Below are 21,242 nucleotides of genomic sequence, written 5' to 3'. Positions count from 1 at the left end.
CTGCATTAGTTTTAGCTTAGTGTACTTAATAAACTGGCCACTGAGCGTACACTGTGAAGTTGTAATTATGTGAGATAAGGATATGGAATTAATATTTAATTTAGCCGTAAGAATTTAAAATAAAAACCGAACGCCGAAAGTGATACAAAACAAATTAGCTTTTAATTTATTCACAGCAAGAACTTTATCGAAATAAAACAAACTGTATAAAATTAACCAAATGATTATTTAACTCAGGAAAAAAAGCTTATGGGTGCATATAATACACGCGTGTTTATAGTCCACATATATATATATATATATATATATATATATATACACACTCACAAATATATTTATTTATTTAGTTAATACCATAATGTTGCAATCTGTTCATATATTATATATGTCTACATAAACACATCTGTTTAAACAACCTTCATTTACTTTTCATTATCATTTACTTATTCCTGCATTTTATTATTGCAACATTATTCTATCCCATTATTTTATTCTTGCATTATTTAATGTCTTTTATTCTTGCACTATTTTATGTTTTTTATTCTTGCATTATTTTATGTTTTTTATTCTTGCATTATTTTATGATTTTTATTCTTGCATTATTTTATGTTTTTTATTCTTGCACTATTTTATGTTTTTTATTCTTGCATTATTTTACGTTTTTTATTCTTGCATTATTTTATGTTTTTTATTCTTGCATTATTTTATGTTATTTATTCTTGCATTATTTTATGTTTTTTTATTCTTGCACTATTTTATTTTTTAATCCAGAAGGAAGTTACATCTCTCTCTTCATTTCCTGTCGTCACTACCTAATAAATAGGCATTAAAAAATTATACTATAAAGAAGCAGACTGAAACTAAGAATGAAGAACAAACAGTACTTGACCGTTTTTGTTAAATTCTCTAAAACATTTCATGCTCTAACTATTGAAGCACTGATGTTAGATCATTTCTTATTTAGCCGACTCTTCCCCATAACTTTCCTCTTCTACTTTCCTTCATATGATTTCATATTGGAGATGAAGCGTCTGTGTAATAATTAAAGGAATACTGTCAGGGCGCTCTGACCTTTCTACTCTGTTGTGATCTACAAATTAAAGCTCATCCTCATCTGATTGCACCAGTGGGGGCGAAAGGGTAATGTAAACCCACACATCAGAATAATTAGCATAATTGCCTGATTAACTCGCAGTGTCTCTGTGGACGTACCAACACCGCGGTCATACGCAGTCCTGTAAGCATGTCACTATAGTTTCGTGTCACTGGTAACAGAGTTGCTGATGGTTTTGCATCATTTACCATAACCTAGTTAAGATCTCTGACCTTGGTGTTTTACAGGTGGGATGTAAAGCCAGCCTGGTGTTCTTCCAGTACTTCATCATGGCCAACTTCTTCTGGCTGCTGGTGGAGGGTCTGTACCTCCACACGCTGCTCGTCGTCATCTTCTCCGAGAACAGACACTTTATCGTCTACATGTTCATCGGCTGGGGTCAGCTTTTATTCCATTTCATTTTGCCTCCTTTGCAGTTGAGAGGAGCTGACTTTCTGAGGTTGAAAGCCGCATTAATTATACCTTTTTGTTTTTTACATTCAATCACGTGTGTCAGAGGTGTTGGAGCCCACACTGGATTCAACCCAGTTCTCACTTTTAACGTGTCACTGAAGTTGGTACCCTTTAGAATCGGACCTTTATTAGTCCCATGATGGGGAAATGTACCTTGTTACAGCAAAAGAGCAAGAAAGCAAAGTGGCGTGTACACAATAATTAAATAGAGTAACAGTATTATAAGTACACAGTCGTAGATAAAAGTTGTAAAAGTGATAACTGCACACAGTGGTGGGATAGTGTGTATTGTGTCTACCAGGGGCCGTGGTGATGGTACAGTCTTACCGCTGCAGGGAGACAGCACCTGCGCAGGTGAAGCCGCACCTGCGCAGGTGAAGCAGCACCTGCGCAGGTGAAGCCGCACCTGCGCAGGTGAAGCAGCACCTGCGCAGGTGAAGCAGCACCTGCGCAGGTGAAGCAGCACCTGCGCAGGTGAAGCAGCCCGTCACTGAAGGAGCTGAACAGTCAAAGTGTAGCAACTGTATGTGGCGCACCAGGCAACTAACTACCGTGTAAACACACCGACGCACACACTCAGAAGATGCAATGGTGTCTGTGACTGAAGCTAACTTCATCCATGACCTTGTTCTAACCATAACCAAGTAGTTTTCTTGCCTAAACCTCAACTTCCTGTGATGGAAGTATATTTTGAAGAGACGCTAACGAGCGTCCGTCCCTGACAGGTCAACAAGCCGAATTATCACTCAATTACGCAGCAAAGCTTTCGCCCTATTTGAGCTTTTATGTTCGGTTTACCGGCACAATTAATTTGGTTCTTACTGCTTTCACCAACCTTACTTCCATCAGCAGCAGTTAGCAACCGACTGGTGAGAAAAGTGAAACATTTAGCAGCTAAAGAGACATTTAGTTAATGTTGCCTGATGTCTGCTGGACGTGTAAATAAGCAGCTGTTCGCTAACGTATCAGCTGGTTGTTGTTCTGCCCCCTAGTGGCCAACAGTTGATTAATGCATCTATAAACATTTATCTGTCGGTGTTTTCACCTCAGCTAGGCAATCATTTAAATAGAGTTATACAATAATACTGTAGTAGTTCCTTAAAAAAATTAATAATTAAATTTTCCTAAACCTCTAGCTTAATATTGTAATAGTGAAGAATTAAGTTGCAAATACAAATTCAATAATGTCATATTATAAGGTTTCAGGTGTAAAAACAACGTAAGGAATAAGTGTTATAACTGTAATACATTATGTCACTACATTTTAATCTTACAGTATATAGTATTTGTATAATCCATAAAAAATACATTGTAATTACATATAATATTAAAAAAGTATGAGAAATTACAGTTAAATAAAGATTTAAAAGAATTAAACGAAATATTTAATAAATAAAGCTAAGTCTGATATTTAAACAAGTAAACTTAACAGAAAAATAATCTTTTACCGACATCATAAGATTGTTTTCTTCTTTCTGCAGGAATCCCCACGGTGTTCGTCTTTGCGTGGGTGATGACGAGGATTCATCTGGAGGACACGGGGTGAGTGCCGACAACCAATCCCTCGTCACCAGCGTGAAAACGTGATCAGATTAGTTTGTACATCATAGCATCCTTCTATTATATTACATAGATTAGAATTATCAGAGGAATCTGCATGCATCTGATGTATTATTATCTGTCATTTGTTTTGTCAAACGTATACATGAACGTACATCATGCATTGTTTAATACTTTCTCCTATATTATGAGACACATTAGAGTGGCACACGTTGATATTCAGACTGCCTCTGTCCACAAATTACATTTCATCGATTAGATTAAAGCAGCAAATGTGAACATGGCTATGTTTCCAGAATAATAAGACAAATATCGCGCATGTCAAGGAGCACTTTATTGGATAATTCAGCTGGAGGGATTTGCATTGAGTAGGTATCATTATGATCCCGGTGCCACGGATCTGCTCGGCACATGTTGACGCTGCAGCTTATCATTGAGCAGCCGAGTGGGTGTATTTATAAAAAAAAGACTTTGTTAAACCACTCTGCAGTAACAATTACAGAGCATCAGCCTGATAACAAAAGGCAACAAGGATACAGCTCCAGTGTGAGGGGAATGATAAGGGAGTTTAGGAATAGTAGTTTGACAAAGTAAATGTAATAGCTTGTTCTGCAGCTTTCAATGACTTGACAAAGGCTGCAGCTGAAAGCGCCAGAAAAAGCATTTTGAGACTTGACTTTGACTTCACGTGAGATTTGAAGGCATTAAAGTTATAGAGATTTCACCATAAGACAGCATTGGACAGTTATCAGCCTTACATCCTTTATCATTGAGCCTATACGTTATGTTAGCATGGTCACACCAGAAGGTCTTCCATCTTGACTTGTGACCCTCCAGTATTCTTCAGAGCTTGTCCACTGTTCCACAACTGGGTTGGAGTTTCTGCCCCAAGTAGACTGAGGTCCTTGTACATGAGTGAGGGGTAGTCAGTGCGTCAGCCATAATGCAGACGCTGTATCGGACTGTAAAGAGAAATCTGAGCCTGAAGACCAAGGTCTCAATTTACCAGTCGATCTGCTTCGCAGCTCTCCCCCGTGGTCCTGAGCTGGTTAATTACAGTAGGAATTAAACCGTGAATGCAGGCGGCTGGAATTAGTCTCATCCTCAGAGATCTAGTGAGGAGCTCACACATCAGCAAGATCCTCGGGAGTAGAAAGAAGCCAATTAAAATGGTTCGGCCCACTGATGACGATGCCTCCGGTTTTTTGTCCGACTAAGAGGAGAACCAGGGGCAGTCGCAGAACATGCATGAGGGATTACATACTCCAGCAGACCTGCTGTTCTCTTGGGATCCTCTGGGAGCGGCTGGAGAGGATGGCTGAGGGAGAAAGAGATACGTAAATACTACAACAGTTATGGTTATTTATTTTGCCCTCAGATGCTGGGAGAGAAATGACAACCCCATACCCAACTGGGTGATCAACGGCCCAATCGGATTCTCCATCATGGTAAGTTGAGGTTCATTACCACCTGTTTGTCTGCAGGTGTCAAGCTTTCCAACAGAGCACTGCTCACATACCGGAATCCTGCTAGTTTTCTCCTTTTAGCTGGTCGAAGAGAAGTCGATTGTTCTTGTAGACGACGTAAACGAGCCATTTCTTGTATTACTGGGTTTGGCTTGTTGGCCTAAACACAGTGGAATTTAAGAAAACAGATGCTGTTCACTTATAAATCTCTTGTACAAGTAACACTGAAGTAAGATGTTATGCTCCATTCTTGGCATTTTGGCAACGTAATCTCAGGTAAAGATTATATCTGCATAGTATGTGAAGAAAAGAAAGGCTTGACAGCTAAGATATGATTGGACAATCGCCTTTTATCGAACAATAAATAGGAGCGTAAGAGCACTGTTTAAAACCAAATGTACTAGCAAATGCCCAAAAAGTGGGTGGAAAACTGTCCAAAACTGCAAAATAAAATCCCTCCTTGTGGAGGTTTTCTGTCTCTTTAGTTGCTCTGATATTTTCTCCTTTCCTCCCCGTCTCCAAGGTTAACTTTATCCTGTTCATCAGCATTATTCGGATCTTGGTTCAGAAGCTGAGGTGTCCTGACGTGGGCGGCAACGACCAATCACAATACAGGTATCTCACACACTCTACACCTGCTTGTGTGTCAGTGTAAGCTTGTGTGGATAAGAGTCAGCCAAATGCGCCAATATATACAAAAAGAAACCGATGATCTGAGACACCCAGTTGTATCTCCTCTGTGTTTGCTGTCTGGAGAGATGAGAGCGACGCGGACGTTCATTCAACGAGACAGCGTTTTATGACGCTGCCTTCATGAAATGCACAGTGGGGGAAGTGAAACCTTTATGCCTCTATAGCGGCTAATTCTTGCACGATTCAGTGTCTGTTTGAGTCTCTGCACAGTCAAAGGGAATTTGTTTACCCTGCAGGGAAATCTGAGTTGTGCTGAGCTGTCAGGTATTCTCGCCTCCTGCAGTAGCGAGGATCTAAGAGTCAGAGGCGAGAGGCGATGATAAGCCGCTGCAGAGTCTCCTGTAAGTGTAGGTGAAGATTAAGTGTCAGTGCGGCTCAGGGTTGAGCAGAGACGACAGCCTGGAGAGTGATACTGTTACCGTCTTGTGGGAGCTGTAAGGGTTATACAATACTGCACGAGTACTTTTATTAACCAGTTTCCACAGATCTCATACAGAACATTTTACATAAATAAGATGTAAAAAGAAAAGTTTGTTCACGATTGTCGTGGTAATTTGTCATGAGCAAAAGGAAACGTTGAAATATTATAAGTGCAGCAATCTTTAGTGCTGCATTAAAAAGCTGTAAAGAACTATTTTCATGGCTTTGAATTTGTCACAATATAGAGAGCGTGTGTATGGTCGGTTACCTTGTTTATTTAAATTACTGATCAATCCCAAGAAGAGCAAAAGTTCAAATCTGAATGTGTTATGAATGAGACCCATTCTCTCCAAAAATACACATGTTTCATATTCATTTAATGCTTTAAATACCACAAACAGACTTCCACCTCCTCTCCGATCTTAACTCGAGCAAACTTCATCCGCTGATAAATAGTTTGAAAGCTCAGAATAAAGTTAGACGTTGAGTTAAGACACAGATCATAACCTGTCATGTCACAAACCTTTACAGTGAATCAACCCGATCTGCACTCATACAGCAGCAACAAGAACACACTCTCGCTCTGCTACAGTTGAAAGCTGCTTTAAATAACTCCTCTGCACGGTTTCTCTCAGGCGGTTGGCCAAATCCACTCTCCTGCTGATCCCTCTGTTCGGGATCCACTACGTGCTCTTCGTCTCTCTCAGTGAATCCATCGCAGAGGGTTATAAAATATTCTTCGACCTGGCTCTCGGGTCCTTTCAGGTGCGTTATTCTTTTTATATTCTACATGTTATTGTCAATTCTTAATGAATGAAAGTGCTATAAGCTCATTTCCATGTGCAGGTACACACAGAACAATCACCTGACACTAAAAGCATTAATATACATACAACACGATCACATCGTCTCACATCGTCTCACATCGTCTCACATCGTCTCACATCTTGAACGTTTAAGATTTAAATGTTGACTTACTTCTGATATTTCTTTGTGGTTTTCTCCAGGGTCTGGTGGTGGCCATTCTGTACTGTTTCCTGAACAGTGAGGTAAGCTTTCATTATGTGTATAGTATTTAAACTGTGTTGTCTAATATTAATGAGAAGTGAGAAACGCACTTCCAATCAACAGCCATTTGCATAAAACATCATGTTCTTTTTAGTGTTGAATTGTGAGCAAGCAAAAAAGTAATAATGCTTTTAAAATATTCCCTTAAATGTGTCTGCTGTCAGCTGATAACAAGTTTATTAAGAAATGCACAGCTTAATTTGGATTTGTGGAAACATTTGATAAGCAGCTAATTATATTTTTCTGTGTGTGGGAATTTCTTCATAATAAAAAAAAAATATATAATATGTTTAATTATATTATATATAAAAAGAGGAAAGTGGGATGTGTTTAAACATTATTAATAAATAAACATGTATACATTATGTATTTTAATTCTGCAGCTCTTTGTTGGAAGCATGCAGCCGTGTCTTAAAGAGTGAACATCTGACTGTGTGCCAGTTAATAAACCGGAGAATATCAGATAAGATTTAATCTATTTTAACAAATTAAAACAAGAAGTCACCACTTGATTAATACCCAGGGAAATATTTAATGATATTATCAGGAAAAATGATCTTCTAAAACAAATAACTCAATTAATGTGATAATCAGCATTGTCTCAGTGTTTTTGGTGCTTTACTGTGACTTACAGTGAACAATGCTAATTTATACATTGATATAAAAGAAATGAATGCACGCAAGCAGGAACAAAATGATCGTGTGTCTACACGTGCTGAAAAAATTACTTCCTGGGGAGTTCTGAGGTCAGACTGAGGCTGAGCTGTCACACTTCTGACACATCCACACCGCACACACACACACTTTGTTGACACAAAACTAACATCTGTTCTGTTCCATTTGCTGTTTTGGCTGAAGAAACACAAAGTCCAGCGTTCAAATTTGTGCAAATAATACAAGCCGAAGGTCGCTTTGTGTTCTGTCGAAAGAGATTTAGAGTTTGTGCTGATAGTGTTTGAGCGTCTGAAGGTCGGTGCTCGTTCCTTCATCTGTGCAGACTTTCTGGATAAAATTGTCAACGCTAACTAATTCTTCCGTTTACTCCAAATGAACCAGAAATGTATTTGCAAGTGATGTTATGTTGGGATCAAACTCCATGATGCCGGCTCGATAACGGCCCCACTCAACGGAGAGTGAGCATCAGGCGCATGTTCAATGTCGTTGCCCAGAGAGCTGTAAACGTGGCGAAGTGAAAGACACCATCTATGATTGGTCTTGGTCCAATGTCTTCCATGTCTCTTGGCCAAGTCACAGCGAGAATTATTGACTGTGTGGTCACGTAATCTGACCCTGGGAACTTAGAACATGGTTTCAAATCTGTATTTGATCCTATATTTATCTATTTTTGCAGGTTCAGGGTGAGCTAAAGAGAAAGTGGCGAAGTATGTGTCTGAACTGCCGTCTGAGCAGAGATCACTTCAACAGCACCTTCGCCTCCAGGAACGGTTCAGAGCACATGGTTCAGTCTCACCGCAACTCCCGAACCCAGTCCATCCTGCAGTCAGAGACCACAGTGCTGTGAGGACCTGAAGGGTCCTTTAAAAATACTAAACTCAAACACAGTGTCCAGGTTGACCTGGGTCGAATAGTTTTAATTGATTTTAAAGCAAAGTTGAATTGAAGTACCACATGGGTGGGACCTGCACATTGTTTCATCGCGGATTTTGGGCTTTACAAATCTCTGCGAGCCTTCAAAAAGTACCTTAAGTGCACCTAAAGCAGTTCTGATGCTATGAGGGTATGCTTGTGTTTGCTGCCAAGAAAGAACCATTTCTACTCAGTGTTTTTATGTTGCGTTATCTGTGGGAGCCAAGTAGGAACGGGGTCTTGAAGCCAAACGTTGCAACATCCGCAAACTCACGTTTAGTCCGATAGGAAATGTACCTGATTTGCCTTGTGTATGTTCTAGACATCAGTTAAATATTTATAAAGAAATATATGTAAGATAATCAGAGCCAATCTTCTCTTGTTAGCAGAACCGTAGACGTTAGATTGAGGAATCGAGTTGCAACCGCGATGCTGCCATAATATTGTGACACTGTGTGGTGTAAGTGAAATCTTGAAATACTGTTTTGGTCGTAAAGCGTAAATGACCTGGAATTCATACTTTCTGTATTAGCCTTCAGTTTCCGTAAAGTTTGAGCCACACACCTATGACGGCTGTTAACCCAACGACGGTATTAGTCTTTTCAAAAATACCCTACAACACCCTCTACTGGTCATAGTCGTGACTATTATTCGTCAGGAGCAAAGGAGGAAATAGTTTGACGTTGTTTACACCAAAACCTTGGGACAAAAACACGAGAGACCGCTGTCAAATCAAATGTATTTATACAGCCCAATATCACAACTCCCTGAAAGAAACCCCACAATTAACCTCAGGGAGAGACTGAAGACGATCCCTCTCTCAGGACGGACAGACGTGCGATAGATGACGCGTGTACAGAATAAACAACATAGTAAAAATACAACATCCATGTGACAGAAATGATGATGTGATCGTATATAAAAAAGATGGATCCAGGAGGACGTCAAAAAAGCCTCCACAAAAAAGAATTCCTGTTTTCTACCGCGAGTCGATGTTAGTTTCTTTCAGTAGTTTTTGTGCCTAAACCTGACCAAACCTTAACTACAGAGGAGTCCGATCACAATACGATTGTATTTTTGAACCAGTGATGTAACGGTTTGAGGGCACAGATAAACAATGTCGCCCCGCTGATAGTGGGATCAGATCAGGAATCAGTTTAATCAGAAAGATTTGTTTAAGCAAAAAGATCAGTTGATAACTTATATTTTTAAAGAGTTTCTTTGGGTCCACCCATCAAGGTTTCACTGAACCAAACAACTGCTACATAACAAGTTTGTATAATCTAACTACTTGTGTTTGGTAAATCGAATCGATGGTTTTCAGAACATGCTTTGTGCAGGTCAGAGTTTTCATTCAAGGCAGCAGATTTGTTACCTACAAGTTTGCAGGAAAAAGTGACAATTTGTTACTCAAGTGACGTATTCTATGGTCCATAATGGCCACATCCACCCATCTGATACTTGAAGCTTATTCAAATCACTAAGAATGATTCACAGATGCATTTTGACCCAGGTCAGCACATGAGCACTGGTTGTCGGGGCTAAAAACACAGTAAACAGGGTTGTTTTGTACGGATGCAGAACCCAAACTGTTCGGACACACTGCATAATTGATAATGAACATTTAATGATATGCTGTTATTGACAAGTGCTGTGCATGTACAATATAGGTGCTGAGACTTCAGATGTCTTGTAATTAAAAAGTAAACTTGTGTTTCCACCGGGACCTTCTGAGATTGGTGGCGTAAACATTTGTCACTTACAGTAAGTCTTAGGCTGGGAGAGGACCGGATGTATTTCACATATTTCTAATGTACAATTTGAGCAGAACTGAAGTTTCAGTGTGAGGATCACATCCCATAACGATTGGTATCACTCCCACCCATAATACTGTTGTTCAGTTTGTCTGTTGTTAAGCAGAATATCTCTCAAAGTGCCCAACAGATGTCAATGAAAGTTGATGAAGGTTAAGGTCTTGAGCGACGCAAGAATTGACATTTGTTTGGTACAAATAGAGTGTCTATGTGGCTGTTACGTTCCACCTTTAAGCAGCCATATAGGGCCAACAACTCTTCATCACTGACCCGTATAAAACCACAGAAGGCACCTTTAAAACAATGGGTGTTATTACCATACAGACATATGAACAAGACAGCACAACATCCTTGGCAAGACCAGCAGTCCACAACCAGAGGCCCCCCTTCTGCTGCTGGCACAGGAGCTTTTTAAGCACTTCCTCCCCAGGCCAGGTGCAACTCGTTGAGCAATGCAGCACACCTGGGCAGAACTACTGGCGCGGGAAAAGGGACAATACAGCCGTAACGGTGACCATTTAAAAGGCTTGATTTTCCAATTTTGTGCTATACCAATATTCTCAACAATGTTCAAGTGCAATATGATTATAGTATTTATATCACTGATTTTAAATAGCAACTGCATTCATCAGTGTTGGGTGTGGTTACAGGTGGAACACATTTAAAACAAGTTAAGAGTCGACAATCTGCTCCCAACATGATTTAATGTCCTCCAGCAGAAGCAGAATCGGTCACTAGTTAAAACAGAAGTGCCAGCAGGATTCAGGAACCTAAAAAAACACATTATAATTTGCTTATGAATGGGAATAATGTTGCTTTTATTCATGCAGTAAGTGTTACGCAGCAGTTGCATGATATTCTCAGTGTTTGCCTTTGTTCATTGCTTTTGATAAATGTCGACGTGTCAATTTCTTGTTGAATCTTATGTACATTTTGCCAAGAGATGACAAGAGAAAAAGGAAACACTTGCTTTGTACAGCGTGCTTTATTTGTCTACATGTTGTTTTTAATTGTTGCAACAAGGCAAACATAATCTGGTGACACTTGGCTGAAGGCGTACAGCACAAGGGTTTATTTTGAGTAATCACATTTTCACACTACTGATTATACTTATTCACTATCCGTTAAACAGTACTCCCTCCTGTTAAGATATTTACGAAAGACCAGGAGCCAGGCCAGACCCCACTGTGCCTTACAAGACATTATTTTACACAGGTTTCGACCAAATACACATTTAGATGTATTTTTAGTTGTTGTCCAGAATCTGGTTGATTGAATCTGAGAAGCAAAATAAGGAAATCATGCATGTTTTTTTTCCAAATTTGGTCAATTTAAACAACATGGAGGCAGTTCAGGGTCCTTGTTTTAATGATACACCTTGGACTCATCTGTATAACAGCGGACATTATTTTTATTAGTCTCACAAATGATCTTTTCATGCATGTAGATTGAGAATAATAGAGGGCCGAGGATTGAACCTTGTGGAACACCACATTTCAAATGAGCTGCAGAAGAGCTTACCTTACCTAGCTCAAAAATGGCGTCAGGGCCCCCCCCCCACCCCCCCCCCCCCCAGTAGCTCACCTGGTAGAGCAGGTTCCCCATACAGCTGTAGTATATATTAAAGGCAAAAAAAAAATATTTTCGTTATTATTGTTAGTTACTGAAAATCAAGATTTTAGATAAAGGTTTTGAGTTTGTGTGGACAAGAAATGGGAAGAGAAGGTGTTAAAAGTTTCTCAGGAGGATGTAAAGGTAAGGCGTAAAACTATACATAGTCTTAGATATTTGGCTTTTGTAAGCAATTTGGTTTACTTGATACCTGCCATTCTAAAACATAATCCAATACAGCTGTATGCCTTCAGAAAAGTGTTACCAAATGTGTTACAAACAGGATATCACCATGTGTATCATAGGACGTCTATGTGACTATAACTGGTATAGGGTATAAAAACACTGTAGAACACCAATACAGTGTTGGTTTGTTGAGTTTCATATTTAATGTTGACTGACATGATGCTGCGTATCATGTCTTTAATCAACACATGTATTTGTATAGAGACACCATGAATGTCATGCAAAAGATGATTGATAAAGGCGATCTTTGTAAGCATTGCACTGTGTGAATGGATTTCTTTAAAACATTGCATTTTGATACTGTTTGTGCTTTTAATAGCCTATTGTACATGTACAAGTGCAGTTTTAAACATGTTAACGTTGTCAATTTAAACAAAATTACTTGGTTAGATTTAGGAAAATATTATGGTTTGGGTTGAAATAAGTACATTTATTGGGTAGTTTAAGTTACATACGTTACCTAACTATAAATAAGCAACGTGTTCTGTTCATCTCCATGGAGAGAATCCTCAGTTGGTTTGACCATCCATCCACCTCAACCTCTTCCTTACAGTTTGTCTCTCTTTATACTACCTATACTATCTTTACTAGAACCACATGTAGTAAAATATCATTTCCTAAACGTCAGATTCAGTGGCTCATCTCTGGCAGCGGACGTCAGGCATTAGGGGAAATTTAATATAAATGTAACTGTAAGTAAATGTTTTCTACTCAAACTCTCTTTTAATAATTGTTACTAATTACAAGTGTAATTTGAACACTGGTTGATTAACTCCTTTTTAAATAAAGCGATACTTGTATGATTGCAGAGTTAGTCACATGACGGTTCGTTGTCAAAATTGCAAAACAATGACGTCTGAATAATCCTGGATTACATTCAGTGCTAATGTGTTTTTATGTCCAATGTTTTTAAACTTCTCTATCTACAACATCTAATTTGCATATTGAGATAACAAGATAATCCAGATACTGATCCCACTGAACGTTGGCTTTGGATTTAAACCGTGAGGTGCAAAGTCGTCTAATATGTAATTATAAGTCATTCCTGGGATACTCGGATGATATTCAAATCAAATCAAATGTATTTATATAGCCCAATATCACAAATCACATTTGTCTCAGTGTGCTTTACAGACTGTACAGGTTACGACACCCTCTGTCCTTACACCCTCTGTTCTTAGACCCTCGCATCGCACAAGGAAAAACTTCCTAAAAGAAACCCCATAATTAAAGAGGGAACAATGTAAGAAACCTCAGGGAGAGACTGAGGAGGGATCCCTCTCCCAGGACGGACAGACGTGCAATAGATGTCGTATGTACAGGATAAACAACATAGTACAAATACAACATTTGACAGAAATTATGTTGTGTTGAAAAAGAGAAAGTTTGGATGAATCCAGGAAAATGTCAAAAAGGCTTCCCGGTGTCCAGCAGGACCAGGGCAGCAGGCGCAGCCACGATTCCTGATCCTGACGTAAACTTTATCAGTGGCAACCTGCCACATGAGAGACAGAAACTCTGGGGATGATGCCCCGGATGATGAGTTAGTAACATACATTTACATAAATGCATACAGATAGAGAGGGAGAAGAAGAGAGGGAGGAGAGGAGAGGGCGAAGAAGAGAGAGGGAGAGAAGGAAGAGAGCAGAGAGGTGTCCCCCGGCAGTCTAAGCCTATAGCAGCATAACTAGGGGCTGATCCAAGGCAAGCCTGAGCCAGCCCTAACTATAAGCTTTATCAAAAAGGAAAGTCTTTAGCCTGCTCTTAAATGTGGAGAGTGTGTCTGCCTCCCGAACACAAACTGGAAGCTGGTTCCACTGGAGAGGAGCTTGATAGCTCATATTGCACAATATAAATCAAATACGTGTTTAATTGCCTTGAAAGATGGACATATCTGAGCTTTTAAAGTTTCTCAGTCGTAACTACAAACTGGATGTTGACGTCGGTCTAATCAGACACAACTGGAAACACCTTCTGTACGAAGGTACAGAGGCTTTGTAAGCGCTGTCACATCAACACACTATCTTTTTCATTTGATGTGTTTTGTTTGCTTTGTAAGTGTAATGTTTGCTCAGCCAGCTGATTCTCCACCTCGTGCTCTCTAATTAATCTGCTTTCACTCATCAGATAAGATAAACTGCAATCTGTCGTTTCACACAAACACGTATTTTAATGAGACATAATGAATTTCAGTTTAAGAGCCCGGAGCTGCAATTTCATTTTACAACGAGACGAGAAAAGAGTCTCATTAAGTGCTTGAAACTTGAAGTTTGTTTCACAGAATCTCTTCTATCAATTTAAGTAAAAAGAAAATAGGAATCGTACAATTAGATTCTACACAAAGATTGCAGTAAATGTGTATGTGTGTAAAATGAATATATAGTTTGTTCTTATTCCCAATGCAAATCATTTCTCATGTTGAAATGTTTTCATGCAGGTAAACATGTTGTTGATCCTCATGATGAAAAGCTTTGTGTTGTTTTCCAGGTCTGATGTGTTCTGCAGAACTCTACATTATGTTCACTGTATGTAACGACTGCATGTCTTCCTGTCACTATTTCAATATTTCAATTATACATTGAAAGAGCGAAGAGAATGGAAAAATAATACGGGTATAAATTACAAGAATAAAAGTCACAGTCTTGATCTAAAAGAAGTGAGCGTTGCAGCAGACCTGCCGGTTTCTGGGACTTTGTTCCAGATTGATGATGCATACAAACTTCATGTTGAGTTTCGACTCTGAGCGCAGCGACTACTGCATCCTGGGTAAAGCTTCTTGGTTGCATTGCATTGGTTATATTCAGGTTTTTGTTATCAGATCAAATCAAAAAATCCAAAGTAAAAAGCTCCACTGACGAATGCTCAGCAACACAAATGGAGCTCATGATGTCAACATGATATGGAGGCTCACAGCTTCTTCCTCCTCCTCCTCCTCCTCTTCCTCTCTCATGTCATTTCTACATGTTGGCTCAGTCCTCAGGCCTGCTCGGCCTGGAGGTGGCGAGCTGGATGTCATCTCTGAGAAGGCGAGCTGCCTTGATCGGAGCTGACAGAGCGACTTGAGGCGAACACGCCGCTAATTGGGAGGGAGAAGGCGGGCTTGGCGAGGGGATCCGTGTTGACTGAGCATTTGGCTTCGTGTCGCTGGTTGCTGTGTGTGGAGTCCTCCAGAGGGGGAAACTGAGGCTTTACTGCAGTTTCTCTGACAGCCAATAATAAAAGCATAGAGGAGACGATAAATCCAAAAAAGACTTTGACCGTTGAGGCATTTCACTGAATGTGTGACTTACACGTTCTGCAACCACACGATGTCAGCTGTGTGTCACACAGGTTGTTTCCAAAACCCACTCAACAACAACAACACCAGCAGTACATGCAGCCTTTAGTTGTATCAGTAAGTTTTACAATCTGCATTGTGCAAACTTTGTAACCTTCCTAAACCATCAACGGAAGCCATGTTCTACTTTCTGCAATGCTTTGCAAGGTGTGCATGTAACATTCTGCAAATCATTTTCTCCACTTTCTTCACGTCTCTTCTTCTTCTTTGAAAGTTTTGTGACAAATCACCTGTCATGGACGAGACAGACAGAGTGAAGCCAGAGCAGAGACGGGAGAGCTGCGACAAAAATGTTAATTAAACTGCCAGGACAGATGTGCTGAGAGTTTCTCAGAGCTGAATGTTCCTGCACGCCATCACATATGATTCTTGACTCTTCTTGTGACACTGGATATGAACTTAAACACAGACATCAGAGGAACAGTGAAGCATTGGTGACATATGCAGAGCATTGTTATAGTTTCTGCTCCTAGAGTTGCATGTACTCTGTATAAAAAGAGCTCTGACTCTGACACTGTCCTCCTGTCTGCATTAAACATCCTGCATAATATCATGTTCCCGTCACATGGATTCCTCATGTGGCCACAGCAGCACGTTTTCTAATGAGCGGTTGATGAACTTGTGAGCAACAGATCAGTAAGCTTGAAGAGTCGGACGCCTTCGGACATCTGGTTGCTCCATCTGTCAGCGACAAACATCTGCAACTTGCATCTCAACATCACGGTTGTCCGTTCACTAGAACTCAGACTGTCAGGAGTTGTGATGCACAACAAGCTCAAAAACACAATTTCAAGTCTTTTGAGTTCCCATCCCACAATGCATCCCTCCAGCTTTTCATCATCACAGGCGTTTAGTGAATACTAATGGCTTTACGTCTGCCTATGCATGTCATATCTGGGTAATATTTATCCGCCTTGCTAGAAAATATCATGGGTTCAGCGAGCGGGACCAAATACTGACAAAACAACACACACACACACACACACACACACACACACACACACTGATTGGGTCGGGCATCACTAGTCGAAAAATGTAAAATGTCGACACAATTGAATTGATTACAAATCATTGTAGCTTTTCCAGGCTGCATGCAAATCAGGGTTGGCTCTACTCCAGAAAAAGGTGCAGAAGAAGAAGAACTACAATAATTCACACAGACACGTGGATGTTTTGTAAGGATAAGACACGTTTTTCATCTTCACATTTAATTACAAATAAAGATCAGAGCTTTAATGGTTGATTCAGTGCTTTATTTTTATTTTTCAATCTATTTGTTCGTCGTGACTTCATATCATATCTGTCTCATGTCTGTTTATACTTTTACACAATATGCAAGTTAAGTGAACTTTCCTAAAGTTTTAATAATCTCTTTTTTTTCAGATGACATTAATTACTTAACTATTATGTTTTTTGCATTTTTGCAGTTGCTTCCTATAGTTTTTACAGTCCTTGAATGTTAAATATGTTGGTAGGAGTCTCGAAAATTAAATGCTAATTTCAGTGGAAATCAAAATGATTTGATTATTTATTTTATATTATTATAAAATACTCAGTTGTTCTGGATTCTCTCTACTCATCAATAAAACAGTTAAGTAAGGCCTTTCAAAAAGAAGCTGTTAATAATATATTTCTCTGCAGAGAACAAATGGGATTTGTAATTATTTAGCACTTTAACATGTTCTTTGAAGTGACACCAACACCTGCACCCAGTTTCCCTTCAGGTAACATCTAAACGAGCTGCTCACCTGATCTGACCCGACTGCCTCCTCTCAGGAGGATCGGGTCGCACAGACGGGAGACTTTTTATTTATTTATTTTTACGTAGGAGGGAAACGAAAACAGTGGCAGAGAAATTCTCCGTCCCTTGTGGGGAAGGTCGGCGCATCTGCTTTGTTTTTGGCAGCTGTTGTGGCTCTTTTAGGTCACTGCTGTGACATTTCAGGTGTTTACACGGTCTACAAACCGCTTTTTGCATTAAGTTGAGGCTGAGATCAGCACTAAACTCATCTCTCATGAGGCTGTTTAACTATGTTCGTGCTGCAGGGAGGAGTTCGATTAGTTGGAGTGATGTAGATCTATTTACCTTCTTATTATTCTGAGCTTAAGGAGCTTAAGGTTTTCCCACCATGCATTGAAGGAAGGGACATAAAACAGCATTTTGAGAACATCTTTAATGATTTCATGTCCGTCTTTTTAGAGGATATGGTTGTAGGTTGCTTGCTTTTTTTTGCTCTTTCTCTGTGTTGTACATCAATGTGAACTGACAGGATGTAAAGACACAGGAGACGAAGTGATATGCGTAATCTTCTGTCACGAGGCATCATTTCCACAGCGTGGGCAGGTACTAGACGTCTCCGACTCCTCGACATCCTGCCAGTTTCTGTCATTCCTCCACATATTTCTGGTACCTGGGCACCGCAACCTGCAGGATGTGGCTTCTTCACGTTGTCAGCGAGCAATGATGTGATGTTCGGCGTATCCCAGCAGGCGTTATCAGCTCTTCTAACAACAAGGTTTCTGACATCAGGAGACATTTTGAAATGTATTTAATAATCCTGCATCAGGTGCATTCACACAAATACTGGAAACTGGAGATCAACGTCAATAAAAACCTATTTATTTATTATTTATTATTTATTATTTATTATTTATTATTTATTATTTATTATTTATTATTTATTATTTATTATTTATTATTTATTATTTATTATTTATTATTTATTATTTATTATTTATTATTTATTATTTATTATTTATTATTTATTATTTATTATTTATTATTTATTATTTATTATTTATTATTTATTATTTACGCAATACATTTTGGCAATAACCTTGAAACTCAAGGTTGAACTAGAATGGCACGCCAAGGCTAACGGTGCATTCACTTGCTCCTCGGATGGTCCCATTTCCCTGGCTGGAAAAGTCGTTTCTTCCAACTTTGGTGTGTTGCTGAGCTTTAAGTCGTAATGTGGAAACATTACGGATGCTAAAAGAATATGTGTTGTCTGTTATTGGTCAGAGCGTGTAAACAGCACGCTAATAACTGTTTCACAGTTGTTGACGGGGCGTTCAAGTGAATTTTCCCAGTCACGGTCTCATTTTCCCGATTATTTAGACACCACATGAATGCTGGACCTTCGACCTGGTTTCATTTGTATTCTGTGTTAAGTTGTACCTCTATTATCTCCACTACTGTCCTCTTTCGATCCTCTTTTCCATACATTTCTCTGAAAGAATAAAGCTTTACGCTCCATATTCTAAGACAGATCAGAATCCAGTGCAGCATGTGCTATTAGGTATGAAAACCTTTACGATTTTAACAAAAGATCACTTTCTTATTAACGTAATATGCGTAATCTTTTCAAGTCTTTTAGCTGTAATGATGTCTAAAAACCAGCAGGAAGTTGAGTATTTAGCTGCTGAAGAGACTATATTACCTCTCAGGAGGAAACACGATCAAGTTCAACACATCAACTTAAAATCAAATGTCCGTTTCCTCTGCTTCCAAGCGGCCAAAAAATAATTATTGCAGCTTTAAACACTAAAAAGGAAAAAAACAATGTCTAGTATTTTGAAATTTATTTAGATAGAAAACTTATAAAGATAAATGTTAGTGAGGCACTTCTTCTTTTTCTTCTGTTCTTGCTGATTATACATAATGTGTTTATAAAAAGTTTTTTCAAGGACCCGATTTCAGCTTTATAAAAATATCTTTTCCAAACCACCAGAAGAGTATTTCTCTATATTTATTCTTTCTGATGTGTCCTCTACCTGTCACTTGAATGTGGTGAGACTGAGTCTGAAAGAGCTCTGAGGGGCCGCGATGGTGTGTGTGTGTGTGTGTGTGTGTGTGTGTGTGTGTGTGTGTGTGTGTGTGTGTGTGTGTGTGTGTGTGTGTGTGTGTGTGTGTGTGTGTGTGTGCGTGTGTATTGTGTGTGGGTGTAGTACTGAGACTGACAGCCCAGCGTGGGGCAAGTGGTGGCTTGTTGTCGCCAGGGTTCAGGGGTCACCGGCAGAGCTCGATGTTACGGTAGCAACCAGAGGGGTCGAGATGTCACTCCGCCTCAGCCGACAAAAGTCAAGACGTGCGTCTACAAAATTGAGGCCAAACCTGCAACTATCAGACGACAATCATCCGAGGTAGATTGCACAATCTCCTTCGCCACCTTGGAGGAATCGAATTGAATAAAAGTCAAATGTGTTTTCTTCAAAGATCTCTGCCTGCAGTTTGCAACCTGAAACAAATTTCAAATCAAAATGTTTCAGCTGCACCGAAGGTTACACAGAGAATACTTTGATTTGAGAATACTCGTTACATGTTATTCATGTAACCTTGAAAAAGTGTCAAAGGATTTGACATCCCGGAGAGAAAATAAACAATAATTTGAGTTTGGCTGTCTCATGTTAAAGGATCCATTTTTCTCTTCATACATACAAAATAAATGTCTCAACAATCCTCATTATTTAATATTTGCATTTTCTTAATTTTGTCTCAGGAAAACAGATGTTTTCCTGAGAAAATATAACTGTTTCGTTTTTTATTGTTGTTTTTTTCAAAGCTGTTGGTTTTAAACGTAGAAATCTGAAGAGTTTTTATTCGCTTTCCTTCGTAGAGAGAAATTAGAAGATCGATGTCAATCTCACGTCTGCGTGTAATCCCAGTTTATCATAAAGAGTTGAAGAAGGAGGAAACAGCTGGTCTGGATCTGTCCGAATAAAAATCAAAATTATTTATATAGCTCAATATCACAAATTATACATTTGTCTCAGTGTTTACAGACTGTACAGGATACGACACCCTCTGTCCTTAGACCCTCTGTCCTTAGACCCTCTGTCCTTACACCCTCTGTCCTTAGACCCTCTGTCTTTAGACCCTCTGTCCTTAGACCCTCTGTCCTTAGACCCTCTGTCTTTAGACCCTCTGTCCTTAGACCCTCTGTCTTTAGACCCTCTGTCCTTAGATCCTCTGTCTTTAGACCCTCTGTCCTTAGACCCTCTGTCTTTAGACCCTCTGTCTTTAGACCCTCTGTCCTTAGACCCTCTGTCCTTTAGACCCTCTGTCCTTAGACCCTCTGTCCTTAGACCCTCTGTCCTTAGACCCTCTGTCTTTAACACTCTGTCCTTAGACCCTCTGTCCTTAGACCCTCTGTCCTTAAGACCCTCTGTCCTTAGACCCTCTGTCCTCAGACCCTCTGTCTTTAGACCCTCTGTCCTTAGACCCTCTGTCTTTAGACCCTCTGTCCTTAGACCCTCGCATCGCACAAGGAAAAACTTCCTAAAAGAAACCCAATAATTAAAGGGGGATCAAAGAGCAGCATCTATAAAGCTTGTTGTACTGGAACTATTAAATTATAATTAGTCAATGTATCGGAAATCTCTTCATATTTACTAAACAGCATTATGAGTATGAAATATATGCAATATGCAACAATTCCACTTATAGAAGGAGAAAAGTTAATTCTGCTAACAATCCCACAGAACTAAGAGTTTTATATTTGCATAGATTACGATGTGCAACTCTATCAAAATGACTAAATCTAATTTTACTACTAATAATATATATAATCTATTATATAGCCTCGTAGAGGCAGTGACAAGATTACTACAGCTTCCAATCGTTATGCTAAGCTAAGGGAATCAGCTCTAGCTCTGTATTTCAAACAATTACTGTGTAGTCATCTGCGTAGAGGAGAATATTAACTCTACTATGTGGATTTCACCGCGACATGTGAAGTGTTGTAACAGCAGTGAGGCTGCCTGGATTCTAGTGTCAGTCCATGTTAAAGTGAGGATGTCTTCAGATGACACACACACACACACACACACACACACACACACACACACACACACACACACACACACACACA

General features: G+C 39.4%; 1 protein-coding gene across 1 annotated transcript in view; it reads left to right on the top strand.

Moving 5' to 3' along the window:
* The window catches only part of vipr2 (vasoactive intestinal peptide receptor 2), a 35,537-nt gene extending 26,341 nt beyond the window's left edge, over positions 1-9,196 (top strand). Inside the window, exons 7-13 of the mRNA XM_029454240.1 lie at positions 1,342-1,492; positions 3,049-3,109; positions 4,506-4,575; positions 5,117-5,208; positions 6,342-6,471; positions 6,714-6,755; positions 8,126-9,196. Of these exons, the coding sequence (XP_029310100.1) occupies positions 1,342-1,492; positions 3,049-3,109; positions 4,506-4,575; positions 5,117-5,208; positions 6,342-6,471; positions 6,714-6,755; positions 8,126-8,296 (717 nt within the window). The 3' untranslated portion in view covers positions 8,297-9,196. The remainder of the gene's footprint in view (positions 1-1,341; positions 1,493-3,048; positions 3,110-4,505; positions 4,576-5,116; positions 5,209-6,341; positions 6,472-6,713; positions 6,756-8,125) is intronic.
* Positions 9,197-21,242: the final 12,046 nt, after the last annotated feature.

The sequence above is a fragment of the Cottoperca gobio genome, chromosome 17 (assembly GCF_900634415.1).
Source record: "Cottoperca gobio chromosome 17, fCotGob3.1, whole genome shotgun sequence".
NCBI lineage: Eukaryota > Metazoa > Chordata > Actinopteri > Perciformes > Bovichtidae > Cottoperca > Cottoperca gobio.
This window is presented reverse-complemented; position numbering and strand designations above follow the sequence as displayed.